Source organism: Conger conger, chromosome 9 (assembly GCF_963514075.1).
Source record: "Conger conger chromosome 9, fConCon1.1, whole genome shotgun sequence".
Classification (NCBI taxonomy): domain Eukaryota; kingdom Metazoa; phylum Chordata; class Actinopteri; order Anguilliformes; family Congridae; genus Conger; species Conger conger.
Window position 1 is genome coordinate 2,403,902 of NC_083768.1, and position 24,902 is coordinate 2,428,803.

General features: G+C 47.3%; 1 protein-coding gene across 3 annotated transcripts in view; it reads right to left on the reverse strand.

Annotated features, from left to right (window-relative positions):
• The window catches only part of LOC133136347 (dual specificity calcium/calmodulin-dependent 3',5'-cyclic nucleotide phosphodiesterase 1C-like), a 118,103-nt gene that overhangs the window by 51,163 nt on the left and 42,038 nt on the right, over positions 1-24,902 (reverse strand). The window contains exons 2-4 of one of the 3 annotated variants that reach the window (XM_061253777.1): positions 22,650-22,676; positions 11,431-11,544; positions 9,979-10,161 (exon numbers count right to left, since the gene is read on the reverse strand). In XM_061253777.1, coding sequence (XP_061109761.1) covers positions 9,979-10,161; positions 11,431-11,544; positions 22,650-22,676 — 324 coding nt within the window. Of the gene's footprint in view, positions 1-9,978; positions 10,162-11,430; positions 11,545-17,426; positions 17,470-22,649; positions 22,677-24,902 lie in introns of those variants that run through there. The other 2 variants (XM_061253778.1, XM_061253776.1) reach the window with 2 other exon arrangements.

Here is a 24,902-nt window from a genome sequence, read left to right on the forward strand (position 1 = left end):
ACCGATAAAGGCGGCATCAAACACTGTTCTAAGAATTGTGAAAGAGTTATCAAATCCCCCTACTTTGTGCTTGTTTGCATACAGGGAGGTTTGGTTTGCCTGGAAGTTATTCTTGATTGCGATTTGATTCTTTGGAAAATCCTGCCTTGTTACTTGTCTCACGAACACATAAATACACGCATCACGCCTTACAGTTCACATTGTGTTGTGATCAGAGCTGCACTACTGTGACGACTCAGCAACTGAACCGCCAAGATGAGTGTAAGTGAAGATTTTGGTTTTATTACTCGGAAAAATAGAAACAAGAGAATACTGCAAATGATACGCAGAGAAGGCCTCTAATTACTTTGATTTTAGTAAATTCAAGTTTGTTTTATCATTGAAATGATCTTTACATGACATTTAGTAAAAGGATACTTCCCCATTCTGATGGCTGATGTGAACATTAACTGAAGCTACTGGCCTTTATCTACATGATGTATATATTACACTACTGCCACACAATTGGCTGATTAGATAATTGCATGAATAATTGATACAGTTAAGAGAGAATTTAGTCAGTTAATTGTGTAATAGTTAACAAAGCAAGGTCCCCGTGTCTCATTGTATTGCTTGCCCCAACTCTGAACATGCAGCAGACTGGTATGACTGGTCAGCCTGCCTTCTGAGAAAATTGTCTTCGTTCTGAACAAATTGTGAGATTGCCGACTTTCTGATGTCTACTACCTTAGAGAAGTGAAAGAGTCAGTGTACCGATTGCAGATAAATTTGCACAAATTCACAAAATCACAAAAGGAATGTTTTAGGTTTTGACCATACATTTCCTATTTTTGGTTCTTTGTTTTAAACAGAGAGTGGAGTTGCAAAACCTTTCCTTCAAGCAAGGAATGGAACTGCGAGTCACCGGTGTCCCTAAACCCAATCCGGATCGGTGAGTCACTGCTGCCTCTTACTCTACGAGACCTCTTGATGCTGCTGCTTAATCTCTTGATGTCTTCATCCATGGTCATCCATCATCCATCCCTTGTGTGGCTCTCTTTCTCTCCCAGTTTTTCAATCGATGTGGGTGAATCTGATTCCAACGTTGCGCTCCACGTCAACCCTCGTTTTCAAGGCTCTGGCCCAGGTGTCATCATCCTGAACTCCAAGAAGGATGGGGTCTGGGGTAATGAAGTGAAAATCCTTGACTTTCCTTTCCGGCAGGGCGAGGAGTTTGAGGTGAGTCCTAGGATAGGACCTCCAGTCCTCTGTACTTGTGTTCCATGGATCAGCCTGTAACTTGGTATCACTTGTGAGACAGTTCACCGCGGAATCTTTAGTCAATGAAGTACATTTCATCATTATATCATTTGGCTTGTTATTTCATTGTTTTTCACTGCAGTCGTAGTGTGTTAAACGTGAACCTGATGGTGTTGACCTTCTTCTTTGGTAAGATAACTGCGCTCCTGACCTTCTCTCCTTCCCTCTTCCAGGTGTCCATCACCTTTGCCAATGACAAGTTTTACATTAGCCTGCATGACGGCCACATGCTGGAGTTCCCCAACCGCCTGGAACAGCCCCAGTACGGTAAAATCTGGTTTACAGCAGACGTCAGGATCACCGGCATATATCTCAAGTAAAGACCCACCAGGAGGTGCTAGATATACCCTTTCTGGCTCCTTGGCTGCTCTGCTTCTGCTTCCTGGTGCCTTCCTACAGCTGTGCTACGAGTGCTACGATCTCCCAGAGATCAGTGCCTTTAATCTTGTGCTTCTCTGCAACATTTAGACCCTCTGGTGTCTGTCCAAACCCACTGTGTATGTTAATCAATCCAGCTTCAATAATAAATCTCCATCATGAGTAAATCTGTGTGTGGCTGTTCATTGGGGGGAGAGGGGTCCAGTTCTTTCTCCAGATCTTATGACTAGAAGGGTCACAAATTCACTCTACAGTCACTACTTGATTAAAATTCACAGGATTTTCTCAGCAAGTGAGTGGTGTTTCTCACGAATGCTTAATACCAATTACATTTCAGACATTATGCATTACTTCACACATTTCACATATGATTTAAACCCTTCAATGAAACCACTTTTGGTTGTTCTCTCTATCTCTCTCAATTCAGTTTAATACAAAATGATGTGTGTGTTTGTGTGAATCCCGAACATGTTAGTTTGGGCAAAATGTGTGTGTTTTTGTCTGTGTGTTGTGTTTCTGCAGTCACAACTACAGTCATATTGCCAAAGCAACACATATAATACAATATACTATATTTAGAAACAGACTTTGTCCCTCCCAGAGATGGTAGCAATAATGAGACACACATTAGTTTTATTCAAATTATCACTTTGCAGTGATTCTCTGTTCTCTAACCATGAATGTTCCTCCAACCTGACCAAGAAATGGCGGATCAGTTCATGGCCACAAGCCCACCCAGGCCAGCAGCCAGCAAAGGGCCCCACCCCATGGACTCCCAGGAGCTGGGATCCCTGGGAAAACTAAACCCACCTCTGGGAAAGACCTCACTGGGCAGTTTGGAGCCAATCGTGCCTCCTGACCATCTCACTGACCATCACTGCCTTAAAGACATGCACAATTCTACAAAAGGATGAACAAAAAGGACAAACTGCTTTCTCCATTTTACAACAGTTTCCCTCAGAAGTCATCCTTCTCCACTCAGGGTGATCAGATCAATCGCTTTCCAATCCTCAGAAGGTATTATCAGAGCCACAAAAATAATGAAAGGGCCTCTCTGTGTTGGTACTGACTGGGGCACTTCCCCATGGGCACTTACCATACTGTATCAACAGCACACAAACTCTTTGCTCATTAAGTTAGCTCTCCAACAACACAAAACAGGACAATGTATTGACAGTAATGTAGTATACATGCTGTCGCACACAGAACTGATAAAGTCAAGAGGATAGCTCAGACCAAAGAGTGGCATCCTGTGGTTTGTGCCTGGGAGCTGTTTGGCAGTGGAGTTTCTGGCACTCCTTGTTATTTGCATTATGATGGCGCCATGAACACTATGTGTTTTGTTTAGAGGGTTCGATTGGAGATGTCCTCCGGCAATCTGTCAACCCCTCTTGAAGGGAATTAGCACTGACATTCCTTTTAATGTTTTAGCAGTCAATATTATATTTGAAACATATTTGAAACATTATTCAATTGCTTACTTAATCACCAGCCATTTCATGCTGTTTTGACTTGTCCAGAGTGCTAATAACTTCAGAGTGGGGTGACAGTTCACCTTGCAGCACAACAATGACCCAAAGCATACAGCCCAGACAATAGTGGAGTGGCTTCTGGACACGTGTCTGACAGTCCTTGAGTGGCCCAGCCAAAGCCATCTGACGGAGCTTGAGAGGATCTGCCAGGACTAATAGGATAAACTGCCCAAATCCAGGTGTGCAAAGCTTGGAGAAACTGACCCATGAGGACTTTAAGCTATAGTTGCTGCCAAAGGGGCTTCTTCAAAGTTCTGAATAAAAGGTCTGAATACTTTGTCTCATCCAGAAAGACTAGTGAAGCCTGTCTCATCCAGAAAGACAGTCCCAAGTGAAGCCTGTCTCATCCAGAAAGATAGTCCCTTGTGAAGCCTGTCTCATCCAGAAAGACAGTCTCTATTGAAGCCTGTCTCATCCAGAAAGACAGTCCCTAGTGAAGCCTGTCTCATCCAGAAAGACTAGTGAAGCCTGTCTCATCCAGAAAGACGAGTGAAGCCGGTCTCATCCAGAAAGACAGTCCCAAGTGAAGCCTGTCTCATCCAGAAAGATAGTCCCTCGTGAAGCCTGTCTCATGCAGAAAGACAGTCCCTAGTGAAGCCTGTCTCATCCAGAAAGACAGTCCCTAGTGAAGCCTGTCTCATCCAGAAAGACAGTCCCTAGTGAAGCCTGTCTCATCCAGAAAGACAGTCTCTAGTGAAGCCTGTCTCATCCAGAAAGATAGTCTCTCGTGAAGCCTGTCTCCTGCAGAAAGACAGTCCCTAGTGAAGCCTGTCTCATCCAGAAAGATAGTCCCTCGTGAAGCCTGTCTCATCCAGAAAGACAGTCCCTAGTGAAGCCTATCTCATGCAGAAAGACAGTCTCTAGTGAAGCCTGTCTCATCCAGAAACGATAGTCCCTAGTGAAGCCTGTCTCATCCAGAAAGACAGTCTCTAGTGAAGCCTGTCTCATCCAGAAAGATGGTCCCTCGTGAAGCCTGTCTCATCCAGAAAGACAATCTCTCGTGAAGCCTGTCTCATCCAGAAAGATAGTCCCTAGTGAAGCCCGTCTCATCCAGAAAGATATTCCCTAGCGAAGCCTGTCTCATCCAGAAAGATAGTCCCTAGCGAAGCCTGTCTCATCCAGAAAGATAGTCCTATGGTGGTTTTGTACATGAACCACCAAGGCTCCTGTACAAATGTACTTCACATTGAATGAATCAGTTGGAATATTTCCAAGGACCTCTGTACCTGTGTTCCATGGATTGGTTTGATTTTTTCATTTAAATTAAGATTCAATGAAGGTGCTTCTATGTTATAAAGTTGAAGTAATGTTAGTCAATCATAACCGATAAAGGCGGCATCAAACACTGTTCTAAGAATTGTGAAAGAGTTATCAAATCCCCCTACTTTGTGCTTGTTTGCATACAGGGAGGTTTGGTTTGCCTGGAAGTTATTCTTGATTGCGATTTAATTCTTTGGAAAATCCTGCCTTGTTACTTGTCTCACGAACACATAAATACACGCATCACGCCTTACAGTTCACATTGTGTTGTGATCAGAGCTGCACAACTGTGACGACTCAGCAACTGAACCGCCAAGATGAGTGTAAGTGAAGATTTTGGTTTTATTACTCGGAAAATAGAAACAAGAGAATACTGCAAATGATACGCAGAGAAGGCCTCTAATTACTTTGATTTTAGTAAATTCAAGTTTGTTTTATCATTGAAATGATCTTTACATGACATTTAGTAAAAGGATACTTCCCCATTCTGATGGCTGATGTGAACATTAACTGAAGCTACTGGCCTTTATCTACATGATGTATACATTACACTACAGCCACACAATTGGCTGATTAGATAATTGCATGAATAATTGATACAGTTAAGAGAGAATTTAGTCAGTTAATTGTGTAATAGTTAACAAAGCAAGGTCCCTGTGTCTCATTGTATTGCTTGCCCCAACTCTGAACATGCAGCAGACTGGTATGACTGGTCAGCCTGCCTTCTGAGAAAATTGTCTTCGTTCTGAACAAATTGTGAGATTGCCGACTTTCTGATGTCTACTACCTTAGAGAAGTGAAAGAGTCAGTGTACCGATTGCAGATAAATTTGCACAAATTCACAAAATCACAAAAGGAATGTTTTAGGTTTTGACCATACATTTCCTATTTTTGGTTCTTTGTTTTAAACAGAGAGTGGAGTTGCTAAACCTTTCCTTCAAGCAAGGAATGGAACTGCGAGTCACCGGTGTCCCTAAACCCAATCCGGTTAGGTGAGTCACTGCTGCCTCTTACTCTACGAGACCTCTTGATGCTGCTGCTTAATCTCTTGATGTCTTCATCCATGGTCATCCATCATCCATCCCTTGTGTGTCTCTCTTTCCCTCCCAGTTTCGCAATCGATGTGGGTGAATCTGAGTGCAACATTGCGCTCCACATCAACCCTCGCTTTCAAGGCTGTGGCCCAGGTGTCATCGTCTTGAACGCCATGAAGGATGGGTCCTGGGGTACTGAAGTGAGAGATGAAAGAAACTTTCCTTTCCGGCAGGGCGAGGAGTTTGAGGTGAGGCCTCAGACAGGGAGACTTCCAGTCCTCTGTACTTGTGTTCCATGGATCAGCCTGTAACTTGGTATCACTTGTGAGACAGTTCACTGAGGAATCTTTAGCCAATTCATTCAGTGTAAAGTACATTTCATCATTATATCATTTCGCTTGTTATTTCATTGTTTTTCACTGCAGTCGTATTGTGTTAAACGTGAACCTGACGGTGTTGACCTTCTTCTTTGGTAAGATAACTCTGCGCTCCTGACCTTCTCTCCTTCCCTCTTCCAGGTGTCCATCACCTTTGCCAATGACAAGTTTTACATTAGCCTGCACGACGGCCACATGCTGGAGTTCCCCAACCGCCTGAAACAGCCCCAGTACAGTAAAATCTGGTTTACAGCAGACGTCAGGATCACCGGAATATACCTCAAGTAAAGACCCACCAGGAGGTGCTAGATATACCCTTTCTGGCTCCTGATTGGCTGCTCTGCTTCTGCTTCCTGGTACCTTCCTACAGCTGTGTATGTTAATCAATCCAGCTTCAATAATAAATCTCTACCATGAGTAAATCTGTGTGTGGCTGTTCATTGGGGAGAGAGGGGTCCAATTCTATCTCCAGATCATATGACTTTAAGGGTCACTAATTCACTCTTCAGTCACTTGATAAACATATTTTATAGTAATAAGGATTCCTTACCCAACTTCACGGGGACTAGCCCTGAATAAGGACCGCTGGAGCACGGAAATCTCCAAGCAAAACGCACCATTTAATGAAACGGGAGAAAGACTGATGCTTGCACGTCTTCCTCAGAGTCAAGAGTGCCGCACCAGGAGATATAAACCCTCCAAGATGTGCATGAGAAGAAGCTGATTATACCTTATGTATGTTACGTTACACTACATTACGTTAAGTTACGTTATGCAATGCAATGCTATGCTATGCTATGGATCATTATGGTTAAACCGGCAAGCAGAGAAGTCTGATTTAATGACAAAGGTCTCCATGTGCAATACTCCATGATACAATATGTTTAAATGTGCATCCTCCCTAGACGAACTGGGGTGGGGTATCCAATTATTCATCAGTGTTCAATAAGAGATGTCAAAAAATGACGGTCTAAAAGTATAATGTCCATACCTGGCAAAAAAAAAATACACGCTCTATGCGTGTGGGAGTCTGGCTGCCGAAGCTCCCAGATCACTTGGTTTCTTTGCTTAAGAGCCCAAACCAGAGAGTCATAATGAGCCATGAAGTGATCCAAAAAAGCCAGAGTTCACACAAGCCCTCCTCAGAACAGGTGGAAGAGATGTCATCACTGGTGGCAGATTCCCACACAGAGGCAGATTTCTCCTAGGATCCGAGATGGTTATTAAGCCCTAGGTATACTGCTGTGGAAATTAGACCATTCCAACTATTTCTGCAGATCGTGTGATGTGCGTGCGTGTGTGAGTGTGTGTGTCTGTGTGAGTTTGTGTGTGTGTGAGTGTGTGTGTATGTATGTGTGTGAGTGTGTGTATGTGCACGTGTGTGTGCGTCTGTGTGTATGTGTGTGTATGTGTGAGTGCGAGCGTGTGTGTATGTGTGTGTGAGTGTGTGTATGTGTGTTTTTGCGTGTGTGTATTTGTGTGTGAGCGTGTGTGTATGTGTGTGTGAGTGTGTGTGTGTGTGTGTCTGTGTGAGTATGTGTATGTGTGTGAGTGCGCGTGTGTGCGCGTGTGTGTATGTGTGAGTGTGAGTGTGTGTATGTTTGTGTGTGTGCGTGTGTGTATGTGTGTGTGTGAGTGTGAGCATGTGTGTGTGTGAGTGTGTGTATGTGTGCATGTGCATGTGTGTATGTGTGTGTGAGAGTGCGTATGTGTGTGTGAGTGTATTTGTATGTGTGTGTATGTGTGTGTGAGTGTGTGTGTCTGAGTGTGAGTGTGTGGGTGAGTGTGTGTGTGTGTGTGTGAGTGTGTGTGTGTGTGAGTGTATTTGTGTGTGTGTGAGTGTGTGAGTGTATTTGTGTGTGTGTGTGTGTGTGAGCGTGTGTGTAAGCGTGTGTGTGAGTGTATTTGTGTGTGTGTGTGTGTGTATGTGTGTGTGCGAGCGTGTGTGTATGTGTGTGTGAGCGTGTGTGTATGTGTGTGTGAGCGTGTGTGTATGTGTGTGTGAGTGTGTGTATGTGTGTGAGTGCGCGTGTGTGTGTGCGTGTGTGTGTATGTGTGAGTGTGAGTGTGTGTATGTGTGTGTGTGTGTGTGCGTGTGTGTTTGTGTGTGTGTGAGTGTCAGCATGTGTGTGTGTGTGAGTGTGTGTATGTGTGTATGTGCGTGTGTGTATGTGTGTGTGAGAGTGCGTATGTGTGTGTGAGTGAGTGTGTGAGTGTGTGAGTGTATTTGTGTGTGTGTGAGCGTGTGTGAGTGTATTTGTGTGTGTTTGTGTGTTTGTGTGTGTGTGTGAGTGTGTGTGAGTGTGTGTGTGTGAGTGTGTGTGTGTGTGTGAGCGTGTGTGTATGTGTGTGTGAGCGTGTGTGTATGTGTGTGTGAGCGTGTGTGTATGTGTGTGTGTATGTGTGTGAGTGTGAGTGTGTGTATGTGTGTGTGTGTGTGTGCGTGTGTGTTTGTGTGTGTGTGAGTGTCAGCATGTGTGTGTGTGTGAGTGTGTGTATGTGTGTATGTGCGTGTGTGTATGTGTGTGTGAGAGTGCGTATGTGTGTGTGAGTGAGTGTGTGAGTGTATTTGTGTGTGTGTGAGCGTGTGTGTGAGTGTATTTGTGTGTGTTTGTGTGTTTGTGTGTGTGTGTGCGTATGTGTGAGTGTGTGTGAGTGTGTGTGTGTGAGTGTGTGTGTGTGTGAGTGTATTTGTGTGTGTGAGTGTGTGAGTGTATTTGTGTGTGTGTGAGCGTGTGTGTGAGTGTATTTGTGTGTGTTTGTGTGTTTGTGTGTGTGTGTGCGTATGTGTGTGTGAGTGTGTTTGTATGTGTGTGTATGTGTGTGTGAGTGTGTGTGTGAGTGTGTGTGTGTCTGTGTGAGTGTGTGTATGTGTGTGAGTGCGCGTGTGTGTGTGCGTGTGTGTGTATGTGTGAGTGTGAGTGTGTGTATGTGTGTGTGTGTGTGCGTGTGTGTTTGTGTGTGTGAGTGTCAGCATGTGTGTGTGTGTGAGTGTGCATATTTGTGTATGTGCGTGTGTGTATGTGTGTGCGAGAGTGCGTATGTGTGTGTGTGAGTGTGTTTGTATGTGTGTGTATGTGTGTGTGAGTGTGTGTATGTGTGTATGTGCGTGTGTGTATGTGTGTGTGAGAGTGCGTATGTGTGTGTGTGAGTGTGTTTGTATGTGTGTGTATGTGTGTGTGAGTGTGTGTGTGTGTTTGAGTGTGAGTGTGTGGGTGAGTGTGTATGTGTGTGAGTGTGTGTGTGTGTGAGTGTATTTGTGTGTGTGTGTGAGTGTGTGAGTGTATTTGTGTGTGTGTGTGTGAGCGTGTGTGTGAGTGTATTTGTGTGTGTTTGTGTGTGTGTGTGTGTGTGTGTGTGTGGTGCTAGCCTTCCAAGCAGTCAAAGGGTCTTCCCCAGCTTATCTACAAAAAATCATCAGACCCTACACCCCTGCCAGACCTCTTCGTTCAGCCTCCACAGGCCGCTTGGCACCTCCCGCTCTCAGAACCTCCACCTCACGCTCACGACTACTATCTGTTCTGGCTCCACGGTGGTGGAACGAACTCCCCGTTGAGGTCAGAACTGTAGAATCTCTCCCCACCTTCAAGCGCAAGCTGAAGACACACCTCTTCAAGCAGCACCTCTCCCCATCCCTCCCTACCTCCCTGTGAACCTTAATTGTTGTCTCTGTGACTTGCTTTGTGTATCGGTATTTTTAGTTGGCTAGGTAAGCAGTGTTTGGATAGTTAACTTTGGTCACTTTTGCTCTGTTTGTTTGTTTCTTTGTTTTAAAAAAAAAGGCCCTGGTCCTTATCTTTGTTGTACAGGTAGCAATTGAAATTGTACTTACCTCTAGGGTCTTTCAGCGAACTTATCCCTGGTTATGGGTATGCACTTTGTTGTACGTCGCTCTGGATAAGAGCGTCTGCCAAATGCCAATAATGTAATGTAATGTAATATGTGTGTGATTGTGTGTATGCGTGTGTGTGCGTGTGTGAGTGTGCATATTTGTGTGTGAGTGTGTGTGTGTGTATGTGTGTGTGTGTCTCACCTCTCCACGAATATCCCAGCCTGCACTGCGTGTACGATGCTCCTGAATGTGTGTGTGAGTCTCACCTCTCCACGAATATCCCAGCCTGCACTGCGTGTACGATGCTCCTGAATCGCGGTTTCTCCTCCGTGCGCCGCAGCATCAGCCCCATCTGCCGCGTGAAGGTGGAGGCCAGCCAATCACGGACCTCCGACGGCACCGCGTCCGACTGGATGTCACTGAGCTCATCCTCCGTGTCCACCAGCCGCCTGGAGGGAAGAGAGAGACCAGCCTCACTACCATACTCAGAGAGAGACCAGCCTCCTGGAGGGAAGAGAGAGACCAGCCTCACTACCATACTCAGAGAGAGACCAGCCTCACTGCCACACTCAGAGAGAGACCAGCCTCCTGGAGGGAAGAGAGAGACCAGCCTCACTACCATACTCAGAGAGAGACCAGCCTCACTGCCACACTCAGAGAGAGACCAGCCTCACTGCCACACTCAGATAGAGACCAGCCAACTGGAGGGAAGAGAGAGACCAGCCTCACTGCCACACTCAGATAGAGACCAGCCAACTGGAGGGAAGAGAGAGACCAGTCTCACTGCCACACTCAGAGAGAGACCAGCCTCACTGCCACACTCAGAGAGAGACCAGTCTCACTGCCACACTCAGAGAGAGACCAGTCTCACTGCCACACTCAGAGAGAGACCAGTCTCACTGCCACACTCAGAGAGAGACCAGCCTCACTGCCACACTCAGAGAGAGACCAGTCTCACTGCCACACTCAGAGAGAGACCAGTCTCACTGCCACACTCAGATAGAGACCAGCCTCACTGCCACACCCAGAGAGAGACCAGCCTCACTGCCACACTCAGAGAGAGATACATGACGGAGTGCCTGGGGGAATATTGTTGAAGTGACACTTTGAGGAGCGGGTGGGGGAAGGTTTTTGATGTAACACATGTTGGAGTCAGTTGGGAAGATTTTTGATGTGACACGATGGAGTGTTGGGGGAATACATTTGCTGTGACACCAGGGGGAGAAGGCGGGGGAGGTTTTTGCTGTAAATCTCTCCCATTGATCTTTCGCATGTTGTGCTGCTGGATCATAAATTAAAAGCTTCAGGCTCCAGTGCAAAGCTTAAATCACTCGGCCTTTCCTTCCTGATGGACAGATTCAGCAGTGGTGCCATCAATTATGCACGCGTCCATCATCAGCATCACTCACTGCGCCCATAAACACTCCACTGCGCAACACAGTCACAGAGCCTGCCATATCCTCCGTGACCATCCTAACGCACACGTTTCTTTCCGTCTCTGTTCATTTAGTGTGAACATAGTTATTGTCGTTGTGCACACATGCATATTTACTGTACTGTATTCAGATTTGATTGACGTCCATATGCTTTGGCAATATTGCCATCGCTGTATTTCATGCCAATAAAGCATTTCGAATTGACTTGAGAGAGAGAGAGAGAGAGAGAGAGAGAGAGAGAATGTGGCCGTTGAAATAGCATTAGTTGGGAAGTAGACTTACCGCGTTTCCTCCACGTACACCGACTCCAGCACGGTGGACGCATACTCCAGGTTTTTCTTCAGGTCCACAAGCGAAGCCTCCCCACGGTCCAGCTGCTTCACCAAACATCTTAGTCTGGAGAGAAACAGAGACTTAAACATCACTGTTTTACCAAACACAGCAGTCTGGAGAGAAACAGAGACTTAAACATCACTGTTTTACCAAACACAACAGTCTGGAGAGAAACAGAGACTAAAACATCACTGTTTTACCAAACACAACAGTCTGGAGAGAAACCGAGACTTAAACATCACTGTTTTACCAAACACAACAGTCTGGAGAGAAACCGAGACTTAAACATCACTGTTTTACCAAACACAACAGTCTGGAGAGAAACCGAGACTTAAACATCACTGTTTTACCAAACACAACAGTCTGGAGAGAAACAGAGACTTAAACATCACTGTTTTACCAAACACAACAGTCTGGAGAGAAACCGAGACTTAAACATCACTGTTTTACCAAACACAACAGTCTGGAGAGAAACCGAGACTTAAACATCACTGTTTTACCAAACACAACAGTCTGGATAGAAACCGAGACTTAAACATCACTGTTTTACCAAACACAGCAGTCTGGAGAGAAACAGAGACTTAAACATCACTGTTTTACCAAACACAACAGTCTGGAGAGAAACACATATTTAAACATTACTGTTTTACCAAACACAACAGTCTGGAGAGAAATACTGACTCACTCACTCACTCACAACACACACACAAACACACATTCACACACACTCACGCAAACACATTTTGGTGACAGAAGGCCTGTCCTTCACTGAAATCAGCTGACCAGCAAACACAAAATGTTCTCACAATGTTGCTACAATGTAGTGGCAACGCTACAACACTGACAAAAAACCAAAAAACCACTGTGTTAGCTGGGATGGACTCCAGGGAGACCAAGGTCAGGTCAGGTACTTTGTTTATCCGTGTGCCTATTTAAGTTATGCAAACAAAGTGATTTTATACCCGACATCAGCCCCTATACTCAGGGGGCGGGTAGGCGGGGGAGTTATATAAAGACACTAAATGTCAGACTTGTATGGGAAATGCCAGTCCACTGAAAGTCATGCTGTCATGGGGGTGGGATTCATTTAAAAAAGGCACCTAACATTTATAAACTCGTTACAGCAGAAAGGGATCACCTGCTCCCCCAGTCAAACTGTCAGACTGACAGAGAGAACCATGGCCTGAAGCTCAGTACTCTATTCTAGCCCGGGTTCCACCAGGTTCCACCAGGTCCCACCAGGTTCCACCGGGTTCCACCAGGTTCCACCGGGTTCCATTGGGTCTGCTTACTGTACACCCACAGTCCTGTGCACGAGACCCCGCCTACCAGCAGGGCAACCAATCACAGTCAACACTGCGCTGACATATGACATGATTGCATACCGGTCTGTGGGCACGTCCCTTTACCAAAACTACATGCTTTAACACAACATATGTCTGCTGTGTTTACACACACACGCACACACACACACACACACACACACGCACACACACGCACACGCACACAGCTCGTAAATGATATGGGATCTGTGTAAGCTAACACAATCTGCTCATCTCATGCAAAGACCAGGATGTGTTCCAGATAGCCTCCAGCCAATCCCAGGAGAGAATTAATACTAAAGCCAACACAAGTGCTTTTCTGGGTGATGGGTATAATACAGACATACAAACACACACACATACAAGCATGCCACACACACACACTTACATTCGCACACCGATACATGCATGTGCACAAATGCACGCATAATTCCTTAACACAGAGATACATTCATAGTGCTCATATTATAATTATATCAATATAATAAATCAGCACTGTTTATAAAAATAACTGTAATTAATAACAGATTAGAGTTTTTATTCATGGTAAATTATAGGTAGTGTAGAGTACTGCATCACAGGAGGTTGATATTTCGTAGGATATTTCCTTTACTCCCATCTTCTATCAGACAGCTGACCCAGTAAGAGTGGATGATATGGTGCTGAAGACAGCATGGACTGGCTGGAACAGTTCAGTCAGCACAAGCCCCCCAGCAGGACCTGCTGTTCATTAAGCAACTGCATTACTGCAGTTATACAGGACAGTCATGAGAAATACACCACACACCACACACCACACACCAAACACCACACACCACACACGACACACGACACACCACACACTAAACACCACACACGACACGACACACTACACACTACACACTACACACCACACACCACACACCACACACTACACACTACACACTACACACGACACACGACACACCACACACCACACACCACACACCACACACCACACACGACACACGACACACGACACACGACACACGACACACGACACACGACACACGACACACGACACACTAAACACTAAACACTAAACACTAAACACCACACACCACACACCACACACCACACACCACACACCACACACCACACACCACACACCACACACCACACATGCACGCCCGCTCACTCGTTCACTCACACTCACACACAGAGTTGTTATTTACTGAATGTAAATAACAACTGCCAGATGAGGAGATTTAACCCGGCAGCCGGGCCCCGTCTCCGGGAATAATAAAATGCGGCTGAAACAGCCGTAACGTCAACCTCCAGGTGTAAGACAGAGACACCCTCCATGCATCAAGCAATTTAGCAACAACCAGCAGAACAATGCTCACATTTATTGATCAATATTATCTGGCTGCAATTTCCAGATCCCTGAGGATATTAGCCAGGAATTGAGTGGCCAAAAACGTATCCACCAATCACCATCTGTGTTGTTTTATAGTTTGTTACTAATGGGCTCCGTGATTTGTGGAGCCCCTCCAGCTGTCTCAGAGCACCAAATCATAGAGAGAGAGAGAGAGAGAGAGAGAGAGAGAGAGAGAGAGAGAGAGAGAGAGAGAGAGAGAGAGAGACAGGGCATGCCACCCCCTGCACTAAAACAAAATAACGTGCAGTGTTATACTTTGAACATTAGGGGGCAGTGTGGTGGCATTGCTAAACTGAGGAGAATACATGGTGTTGAATGGAGCTAAATGCTCTAAAATGGTCTATTTCAAATATTTTACAGTACCTGGAGTATTACTGTCATTGTTACACCGCCTGTTTTATAATCATACATCATCATAAGCTGAGATACATGTTTTACGATTTCCACTAGCATTGAGGGTACACGATGCAATTGTCCCGTATTCCACTAGCCAAATAAGAGCGAGTAAATTAGCAAACCCAAACAAACATGAAGTTCACAGAAAATCGTATACTGTTATCCAAGGTAAGAGAATGTTCTCCATCTCGAAAAAAACATTTTCTCTGACAGAACTGCCATTGACCCCCATTCATTCCGCTCTTTTTAACCCACTACTGCTCACAGTCTCCCCCTGGAGGTGAAACCTGATATTCATGTCAGTGTATGGAAGCGGGCAGGATGGAATGGAGGAAAAACACATGCACACACGCTCATGCATGTGCACACATAGACACACACAACACAGACACGCACACACGCACACACGCACACACGCACACACGCACACACTCACACACTCACACACTCACACACTCACACACTCACACACTCACACACTCACACACTTTCACACACTCTCACACACTCACACAGACATTCAGACACACACACACACACACGCACGTACACGCACGCACGCACACACGCACACACGCACACACGCACACACGCACACACACACACACACACACTCACACAGACATTCAGACACACACTCACGCACGCACGCACGCACGCACGCACACACACTCACACACTGACACATAGACACACACACACACACACACACACACACACACACACACACACACACACACTCACACACTCACACACTCACACACTCACACACTCACACACACACACACACACACACACACACACACACACAGACACTCACACACAGAGACAGACACACTCACACATACACATACACACACATGTTGGTGGGCATGCCTCAGTCGGCTGTAATCTCTGTAACTCAGCACACGGGTGGGGCAGATTACAGAGACAGGAAGAACATGGGTGGGGGCGGGTTGAAACAGCCAGATGGCACGAATGGCGGTCGAGCTGCACGTTCACGCCTGTTTTCGTTCTGGTTCCGTTTTGGTGGAATGACTTGCCTACCACTGTCAGGACAGCAGAATCCTTCCCCCTATTTTGACGCAGACTAAAAACACACCTTTTCAAACTGTACCTTAGTCCTAACTCCTGATTCTCCACCCCCCCTTTCCGATATATCCCTCTTGTCTAAACCAACAACAAAAATATTACACTTCCGATGACTGTATTTTTTGTTTAGAACAGCACTTCATGTGTATTCTACTAGTTATGGATGTGATGCCTTAACTTGTGGAAGAACCTATGCACTTGTAAATCTCTTTGGATTAAAAGTCCGCCAAATGACAAAATGTAAATGTAAAACTTACAAATGAGAGAGAGAGAGAGAGAAGGAGAGAGGGAGAGGAAGGCAAGAGAAACAGAAGCAATGGATAGAGTAGACAGACAGACAGACAGACAGACAGACAGACAGACAGACAGACAAGACAGCCAGAAAGCTTTACAACATTATGGATTTCAAACAAAAGCTTTACAACATGACGGCTAAATAGAATGTTCCAGTAAGCTGATAAGTGATAGTCTTTTTCTACCATAGACAGGCAGAGTACATACTCTCACATTACAGCGCCCACACTACAGAGTGCATACTCACACATTACAGCGCCCACACTACAGAGTACATACTCACACATTACAGCGCCCATACTACAGAGTGCATACTCACACATTACAGCGCCCACACTACAGAGTGCATACTCACACATTACAGCGCCCATACTACAGAGTGCATACTCTCACATTACAGCGCCCACACTACAGAGTGCATACTCACACATTACTGCGCCCACACTACAGAGTGCATACTCACACATTACAGCGCCCACACTAGAGTGCATACTCACACATTACAGCGCCCATACTACAGAGTACATACTCACACATTACAGCGCCCACACTACAGAGTGCATACTCACACATTACAGCGCCCACACTACAGAGTGCATACTCACACATTACAGCGCCCACACTACAGAGTGCATACTCACACATTACTGCACTGGTTTTAACCAGAGGATCTAACAGCTGTTCTAACAGCCCAAAGACACAGAGGTTAGGGTGCATGACAGGGCAGTGCTGTAAATGAGCATGTGTGCTCAGCCAACCGGCCCTGTATGAATAAAGCTAAACTGAATAAAATTTGAAATGCGTCTTTGTAAATTCTGTGCCTGAACATTCCAATCGGAATGCCTCAAGTGAACGTATCCAGAGGTTCGGGAATGTTGGGAATGTTGGGAATGTGTGATTCACAAAGTGGAATTACGTTCGCAGACACAGAATAGCCTGTACGGTCCATGACTGATGCGCGGGAAATGAGGAGCGGTGTGTGAGAGTGAGATTAACCGCTGAATGTTCTGCTCCACTGTTCGGTGGAGCACGTCATCATAACGGCTCTTTTCCTGGTGAGGGCGTAAAAGGGTTTAGAGATGAACCCTGAACCTGAGTCTCTGCGCTGGAGGACACACAGAGCGCATCGGAACGGACGAGAGCGGTCTCCCCGAGTTAAAATTCAACTTCATTTACTGCCAGAAAATGTAAACATATATATATCTATAGTATATTCACATAAATAAGTAGAAATGCGTCAACAAAATAAATAAAATAATTATTATTATTCCTAATAAAAAAATAATAATATATGCTCTTTCTCCCTCTCGATCAGGGATAGGGGTTAGGGTTTTGCTGCTGGAATTATAAAGGAAGGTCAGAGGTCACCCTGAGCTTCGGGGCTGTTTATGTCTGAAGCCGTTTACAAACGCAAACATAAAAAACTGATGATAGTCATCTACCTCAGGAGTAGTGCAACAGGTCCACCAAACCAGCGTTTCCCGTGCAGAGGGGGAGCGTGCCAGTGCTGACCACAGTGACAGACCAGATGTCAGTGGACATGAGACGGAGAGGGTGGAGGATGGAGACAGTCACTCCACTGCACGGGTTCATGAGGAGGGACGAGATCAGTACAGGCCGGGGCGAGAGCTTCCCTGACCCACGGTCACAAAGGCAGAGGAACCATCGAGAAAAGCGCAGTCCCCCGCGGCTGGGGTCCATTTCAGCCAGGTGATTATCCGCTTAATTACGAGGTGGAGGCTCCACGATTCACTGTCACTAAAAAGGCACAGGCGCTCAATGAACAAATTCAGCGAGGCAAAACAAACGGGGCTCTTTTTTTTTTTTTTTTGGACGATTTTCAAGTGGTGCTGAAGGTGATCTGTGGCCACACACGCCACAGGACTCATTCCAATACGAGAGCAGCTCATCCGCATGATTCCTCATTGAAGTCTGACCATGAAGGGTGGAGGCAGGCCAGCCTCACAGCCAACAGCAGTGGCAGGTCCCCGCCGTTAGAGTGACATCATAATGCAATGTGCGAAAATTGATAGCAACATTATGTTTCCTGTTAAAAGCAAATAAATAATGAGAAAGATATTGACTCTTGGAACTGAAACTGTTGGGAGAAAAGATTATCCTACCCAAAAATAATCAGGCAAAAAGACGTAATTACTTTCTGTTTCAGAGTCAGATGCAGTACACCACACGTCCCCAAAAGGCAAAAGGCAAAATGAAATCTATATTCGTATTTGTCCCAGTCTGTGGCTGGTAGTTTAGTCCTGTGGGCAATATTATCAAATGTTCTTGTAATACAAGCGGTCTGATAGCAACTCAATCATCGGTTTGGTCTTTTCCTCACTTTTAAGACGTAGAACAACAACACTTCCACCAAAAGTGTTAGACGAGAAGGGAAGGGGCTAAAAACAACTGCAGCACCTACACAACAATGAACACACACACACACGCACATGCTCACGCACACGCACACACACACGCACGCACGCACACGCACGCACGCACACGCACGCACGCACGCACACGCACGCACACACACACACGCACACAATGCATTAACCAATCACAGACTGGCTTTAGAGCAGAGGGCCATCTTAACCAATCACAGACTGGCTTTAGAGCAGAGGGCCATCTTAACCAATCACAGACTGGCTTTAGAGCAGAGGGCCATCTTAACCAATCACAGACTGGCTTTAGAGCAGAGGGCCATCTTAACCAATCACAGACTGGCGTTAGAGCAGAGGGCCATCTTAACCAATCACAGACTGGCTTTAGAGCAGAGGGCCATCTTAACCAATCACAGACTGGCGTTAGAGCAGAGGGCCATCTTAACCAATCACAGACTGGCTTTAGAGCAGAGGGCCATCTTAACCAATCACAAAGCGATTCACAAGAAGAACAGCCAGTAGTGCTGCAAGGGCATTGGTGTGAGAGTTTTATGAAGCTAGATTTTAGATGATGTTATGTTGCTAAATAAACATGGTACCAAAAAGTAAAGATAGACAATTGATCACAAAAAAAACCCAAGTGAAATGCATTTGCAGAAAGCCTCAAAAGACAGGAAATTAAATTGATCAGCCCCAACACTAACTGTTCCTGGAGATCTACGGTCTTGTAGGTGAGCAAAACGTGAGGTTGTAACGTCGCTATGCAATCGACATGAGATACCGAGCAAATTCAACTGGTTTTTTTGACGTCAAAACAAAAAGTTGGGCACGATCGGCTCGAATTGGTCAGTTGCGAGCGGTCTTGGGAGCGGATTCTGTTTCCATTCCCGTCGAGCAGTCGGGAGGCGGTGCCTGTAGGAGGTTTTCCAGATCTGGTCGGGAGCGTGGTCTGCGCTCTCATCCCACGGGCGGACTCCGAGTCGTAACGCGTGAGAAAATCACCGGAACATCCGCTCCGCAACATCCGCTCCGCAACATCCGCACCACAACATCCGCAACATCCGCAACATCCGCTCTGCAACATCCGCTCCGCAACATCCGCAACATCCACAACATCCGCTCCGCAACATCCGCAAAACATCCGCAACATCCGCAACATCCACAACATCCGCTCCGCAACATCTGCACCGCAACATCCGCAACATCCGCACCACAACATCCGCAACATCCACAACATCCGCAACATCCGCACCACAACATCCGCAACATCCACAACATCCGCAACATCCGCTCCGCAACATCCGCTCCGCAACATCCGCAACATCCGCAACATCCGCTCCGCAACATCCGCAACATCCGCACCACAACATCCGCAACATCCGCAACATCCGCAACATCCACAACATCCGCTCCGCAACATCCGCACCGCAACATCCGCTCCGCAACATCCGCAACATCCGCAACATCCGCTCCGCAACATCCGCAACATCCGCACCACAACATCCGCAACATCCGCAACATCCGCAACATCCACAACATCCGCACCGCAACATCCGCAACATCCGCACCACAACATCCGCAACATCCGCTCCGCAACATCCGCAACATCCGCACCACAACATCCGCAACATCCGCAACATCCGCAACATCCACAACATCCGCTCCGCAACATCCGCACCGCAACATCCGCAACATCCGCAACATCCGCTCCGCAACATCCACAACATCCGCAACATCCGCAACATCCACAACATCCGCAACATCCGCATCAGGAGATCACACACAGCATTTGCATTGTCACACGTTTCATTGTTTATGTTTTTATTTATTTTTTTGGCTTCAGGAACATGTTACACAACCACGGCGCCACGATGACTCTCCTTGGTGCCTCGTCTGTGTGCACACGGGCAGTCAAAACCTCAACTCTCTGTTCAGGGGGGACCCCTGCCCCTTCCCCCTGCCCCCTGCCCCCTGCCCCACCCTGTCCTGAGGTCCAGTCATGTACCTTAGCCACTAGGCTACAGGCCGCCCCAGTCATGTACCTTAGCCTGTAGGCTACAGGCTGCCCCAGTCATGTCCTTTAGCCACTAGGCTACAGGCTGCCCCAGTCATGCACCTTAGCCACTAGACTACAGGCTGCCCCAGTCATGCACCTTAGCCACTAGGCTACAGGCTGCCCCAGTCATGCACCTTAGCCACTAGGCTACAGGCTGCCCCAGTCATGTACCTTAGCCACTAGGCTACAGGCTGCCCCAGTCATGTACCTTAGCCACTAGGCTACAGGCTGCCCCAGTCATGCACCTTAGCCACTAGGCTACAGGCTGCCCCAGTCATGTACCTTAGCCACTAGGCAACAGGCTGCCCCAGTCATGCACCTTAGCCACTAGGCTACAGGCTGTCCCAGTCATGTACCTTAGCCACTAGGCAACAGGCAGCCCCAGTCATGCACCTTAGCCACTAGGCTACAGGCTTCCCCAGTCATGGACCTTAGCCACTAGGCTACAGGCTTCCCCAGTCATGTACCTTAGCCACTAGGCTACAGGCTTCCCCAGTCATGGACCTTAGCCACTAGGCATCCGCAACATCCACAACATCTGCAACATCCGCTCCGCAACATCCGCTCCGCAACATCCGCAACATCCGCTCCGCAACATCCGCAACATCTGCACCACAACATCCACAACATCCGCAACATCCGCTCCGCAACATCCGCTCCGCAACATCCGCAACATCCGCAACATCCGCACCACAACATCCGCAACATCCGCAACATCCGCAACATCCACAACATCCGCTCCGCAACATCCGCACCGCAACATCCGCAACATCCGCACCACAACATCCGCAACATCCACAACATCCGCAACATCCGCAACATCCACAACATCCGCAACATCCGCTCCGCAACATCCGCTCCGCAACATCCGCACCGCAACATCCGCAACATCCGCACCACAACATCCGCAACATCCGCAACATCCGCTCCGCAACATCCGCAACATCCGCACCACAACATCCGCAACATCCGCAACATCCGCAACATCCGCACCACAACATCCGCAACATCCACAACATCCGCAACATCCGCAACATCCGCAACATCCACAACATCCGCTCCGCAACATCCGCACCGCAACATCCGCAACATCCGCACCACAACATCCGCAACATCCGCAACATCCGCTCCGCAACATCCGCAACATCCGCACCACAACATCCGCAACATCCGCAACATCCGCAACATCCACAACATCCGCTCCGCAACATCCGCAACATCCGCAACATCCGCAACATCCGCAACATCCGCAACATCCGCTCCGCAACATCCGCAACATCCGCTCCGCAACATCCGCTCCGCAACATCCGCATCAGGAGATCACACACAGCATTTGCATTGTCACACGTTTCATTGTTTATGTTTTTATTTATTTTTTTGGCTTCAGGAACATGTTACACAACCACGGCGCCACGATGACTCTCCTTGGTGCCTCGTCTGTGTGCACACGGGCAGTCAAAACCTCAACTCTCTGTTCAGGGGGGACCCCTGCCCCTTCCCCTTGCCCCCTGCCCCCTGCCCCACCCTGTCCTGAGGTCCAGTCATGTACCTTAGCCACTAGGCTACAGGCCGCCCCAGTCATGTACCTTAGCCTGTAGGCTACAGGCTGCCCCAGTCATGTCCTTTAGCCACTAGGCTACAGGCTGCCCCAGTCATGCACCTTAGCCACTAGACTACAGGCTGCCCCAGTCATGCACCTTAGCCACTAGGCTACAGGCTGCCCCAGTCATGCACCTTAGCCACTAGGCTACAGGCTGCCCCAGTCATGCACCTTAGCCACTAGGCTACAGGCTGCCCCAGTCATGTACCTTAGCCACTAGGCTACAGGCTGCCCCAGTCATGTACCTTAGCCACTAGGCTACAGGCTGCCCCAGTCATGCACCTTAGCCACTAGGCTACAGGCTGCCCCAGTCATGTACCTTAGCCACTAGGCAACAGGCTGCCCCAGTCATGCACCTTAGCCACTAGGCTACAGGCTGTCCCAGTCATGTACCTTAGCCACTAGGCAACAGGCAGCCCCAGTCATGCACCTTAGCCACTAGGCTACAGGCTTCCCCAGTCATGGACCTTAGCCACTAGGCTACAGGCTTCCCCAGTCATGTACCTTAGCCACTAGGCTACAGGCTTCCCCAGTCATGGACCTTAGCCACTAGGCTACAGGCTGCCCCAGTCATGTACCTTAGCCACTAGGCTACAGGCTGGGCCAGTCCTCAGCTGAGTCTTACCTCTGGGAGGTCTTCTTGTACTTCCTCCTGCCAACAAGGGGGAGAGAGAGACAGGTGAGAAATCACTCATAGCACATATTCACAGCCAGCACAAAACATTCTCATAATGTTGCTGCCATGTAGTGACAATGTTATAATATTAATAGAAACTTTCTATTAACATTGTGAGAACACACTTTGTGTTAGCCGGTTGCTTCCTTTCAAACTCAAAAAAGTGCAATGATCCCGCCAGGACACTCATGAAGCTGCAGAGAGCCCAGCCCAGCCCAGCCCAATCCTGTGTGTTTCAGCTTTAACACTGACGACCAATCCCAGCCCAATCCTGTCTGTGTGTTTCAGCTTTAACGCTGACGACCAACCACACCCCGATCCTGTGTGTTTCAGCTTTAACGCTGACGACCAACCCCAACCCAATCCTGTGTGTTTCAGCTTTAACGCTGACGACCAACCCCAACCCAATCCTGTGTGTTTCAGCTTTAACGCTCACGACCAACCCCAACCCAATCCTGTGTGTTTCAGCTTTAACGCTGACGACCAACCCCAACCCAATCCTGTGTGTTTCAGCTTTAACACTGACGACCAACCCCAACCCAATCCTGTGTGTTTCAGCTTTAACGCTCACGACCAACCCCAACCCAATCCTGTGTGTTTCAGCTTTAACGCTGACGACCAATCCTGTGTGTTTCAGCTTTAACGCTGACGACCAACCCCACCCCAATCCTGTGTGTTTCAGCTTTAACGCTCACGACCAACCCCACCCCAATCCTGTGTGTTTCAGCTTTAACGCTGACGACCAACCCCAGCCCAATCCTGTGTGTTTCCCAGCCCAAACACACAAGCACGCACACACACAAGCCCAAACACACACACACACAAGCACACACACAAGCCCAAACACACACACACACACACAAGCACACACACAAGCCCAAACACACAAGCACGCACACACACACAAGCACACACACAAGCCCAAACACACAAGCACGCACACACACAAGCCCAAACACACACACACAAGCACGGTTGTGATGAATGGAGTTTTTCCATTTAGAATGGGGGATTGTGGGAAACGGCATCCATGCTAATCAGAGAGAATAACGGCCAGAGAGAAGGGGCGGGGCCCATAAGTTACCCTCTCAGCACAATGCTGACATCCTCCTCAACCACCAATCAGGATGACTGAGTCAGGGCCCGTCCACACCAAGAACCATAACTATAAATATGTCATAGCTATAAATATGAATAAGCGCGATGAGCGATGAGCGATCGTTTCCATGGCCATATTCTCCAGCTGCACGAACGGCAGCGACAGCCAATCAAAGTCCATCCGAATTCACAGGGCGTCATGTTAAAAAACGGCAGGCGACATCGCAGAGAGGCTATTTAGAGAGTGTCATTGTTCAGCAGAGCGGATGTTCACATCGTTATGGTTGTAGTTACGGTTCATCACTGAGGATGCTCACATCATTATAGCTATAGGTATGGTTACATTTCTTTGTGTGGATGGGCCTTTAGCCAGATAACTGCACTCAGTAAAATCCAAAACCGTCCGTCTGGAGCATAGATCGAAGTAAAAAGAGCTATTCTGGGTTTTACTCAGTGGAGTTATCCAGCTAACTCAGTAATCCTGCTTTGTGGGTTTTACTCAGTGCAGTTATCCAGCTGACTCAGTAATCCTGCTTTGTGGGTTTTACTCAGTGCAGTTATCCAGCTAACTCAGTCATCCTGCTCTGTGGGTTTTACTCAGTGCAGTTATCCAGCTAACTCAGTCATCCTGCTCTGTGGGTTTTACTCAGTGCAGTTATCCAGCTAACTCAGTCATCCTGCTCTGTGGGTATTACTCAGTGCAGTTATCCAGCTAACTCAGTCATCCTGCTTTGAGGGTTTTACTCAGTGCAGTTATCCAGCTAACTCAGTAATCCTGCTCTGTGGGTTTTACTCAGTGCAGTTATCCAGCTAACTCAGTAATCCTGCTCTGTGGGTTTTACTCAGTACAGTTATCCAGCTAACTCAGTAATCCTGCTCTGTGGGTTTTACTCAGTGCAGTTATCCAGCTAACTCAGTCATCCTGCTTTGTGGGTTTTACTCAGTGCAGTTATCCAGCTAACTCAGTAATCCTGCTTTGTGGGTCTTACTCAGTGCAGTTATCCAGCTAACTCAGTCATCCTGCTCTGTGGGTATTACTCAGTGCAGTTATCCAGCTAACTCAGTCATCCTGCTTTGTGGGTTTTACTCAGTGCAGTTATCCAG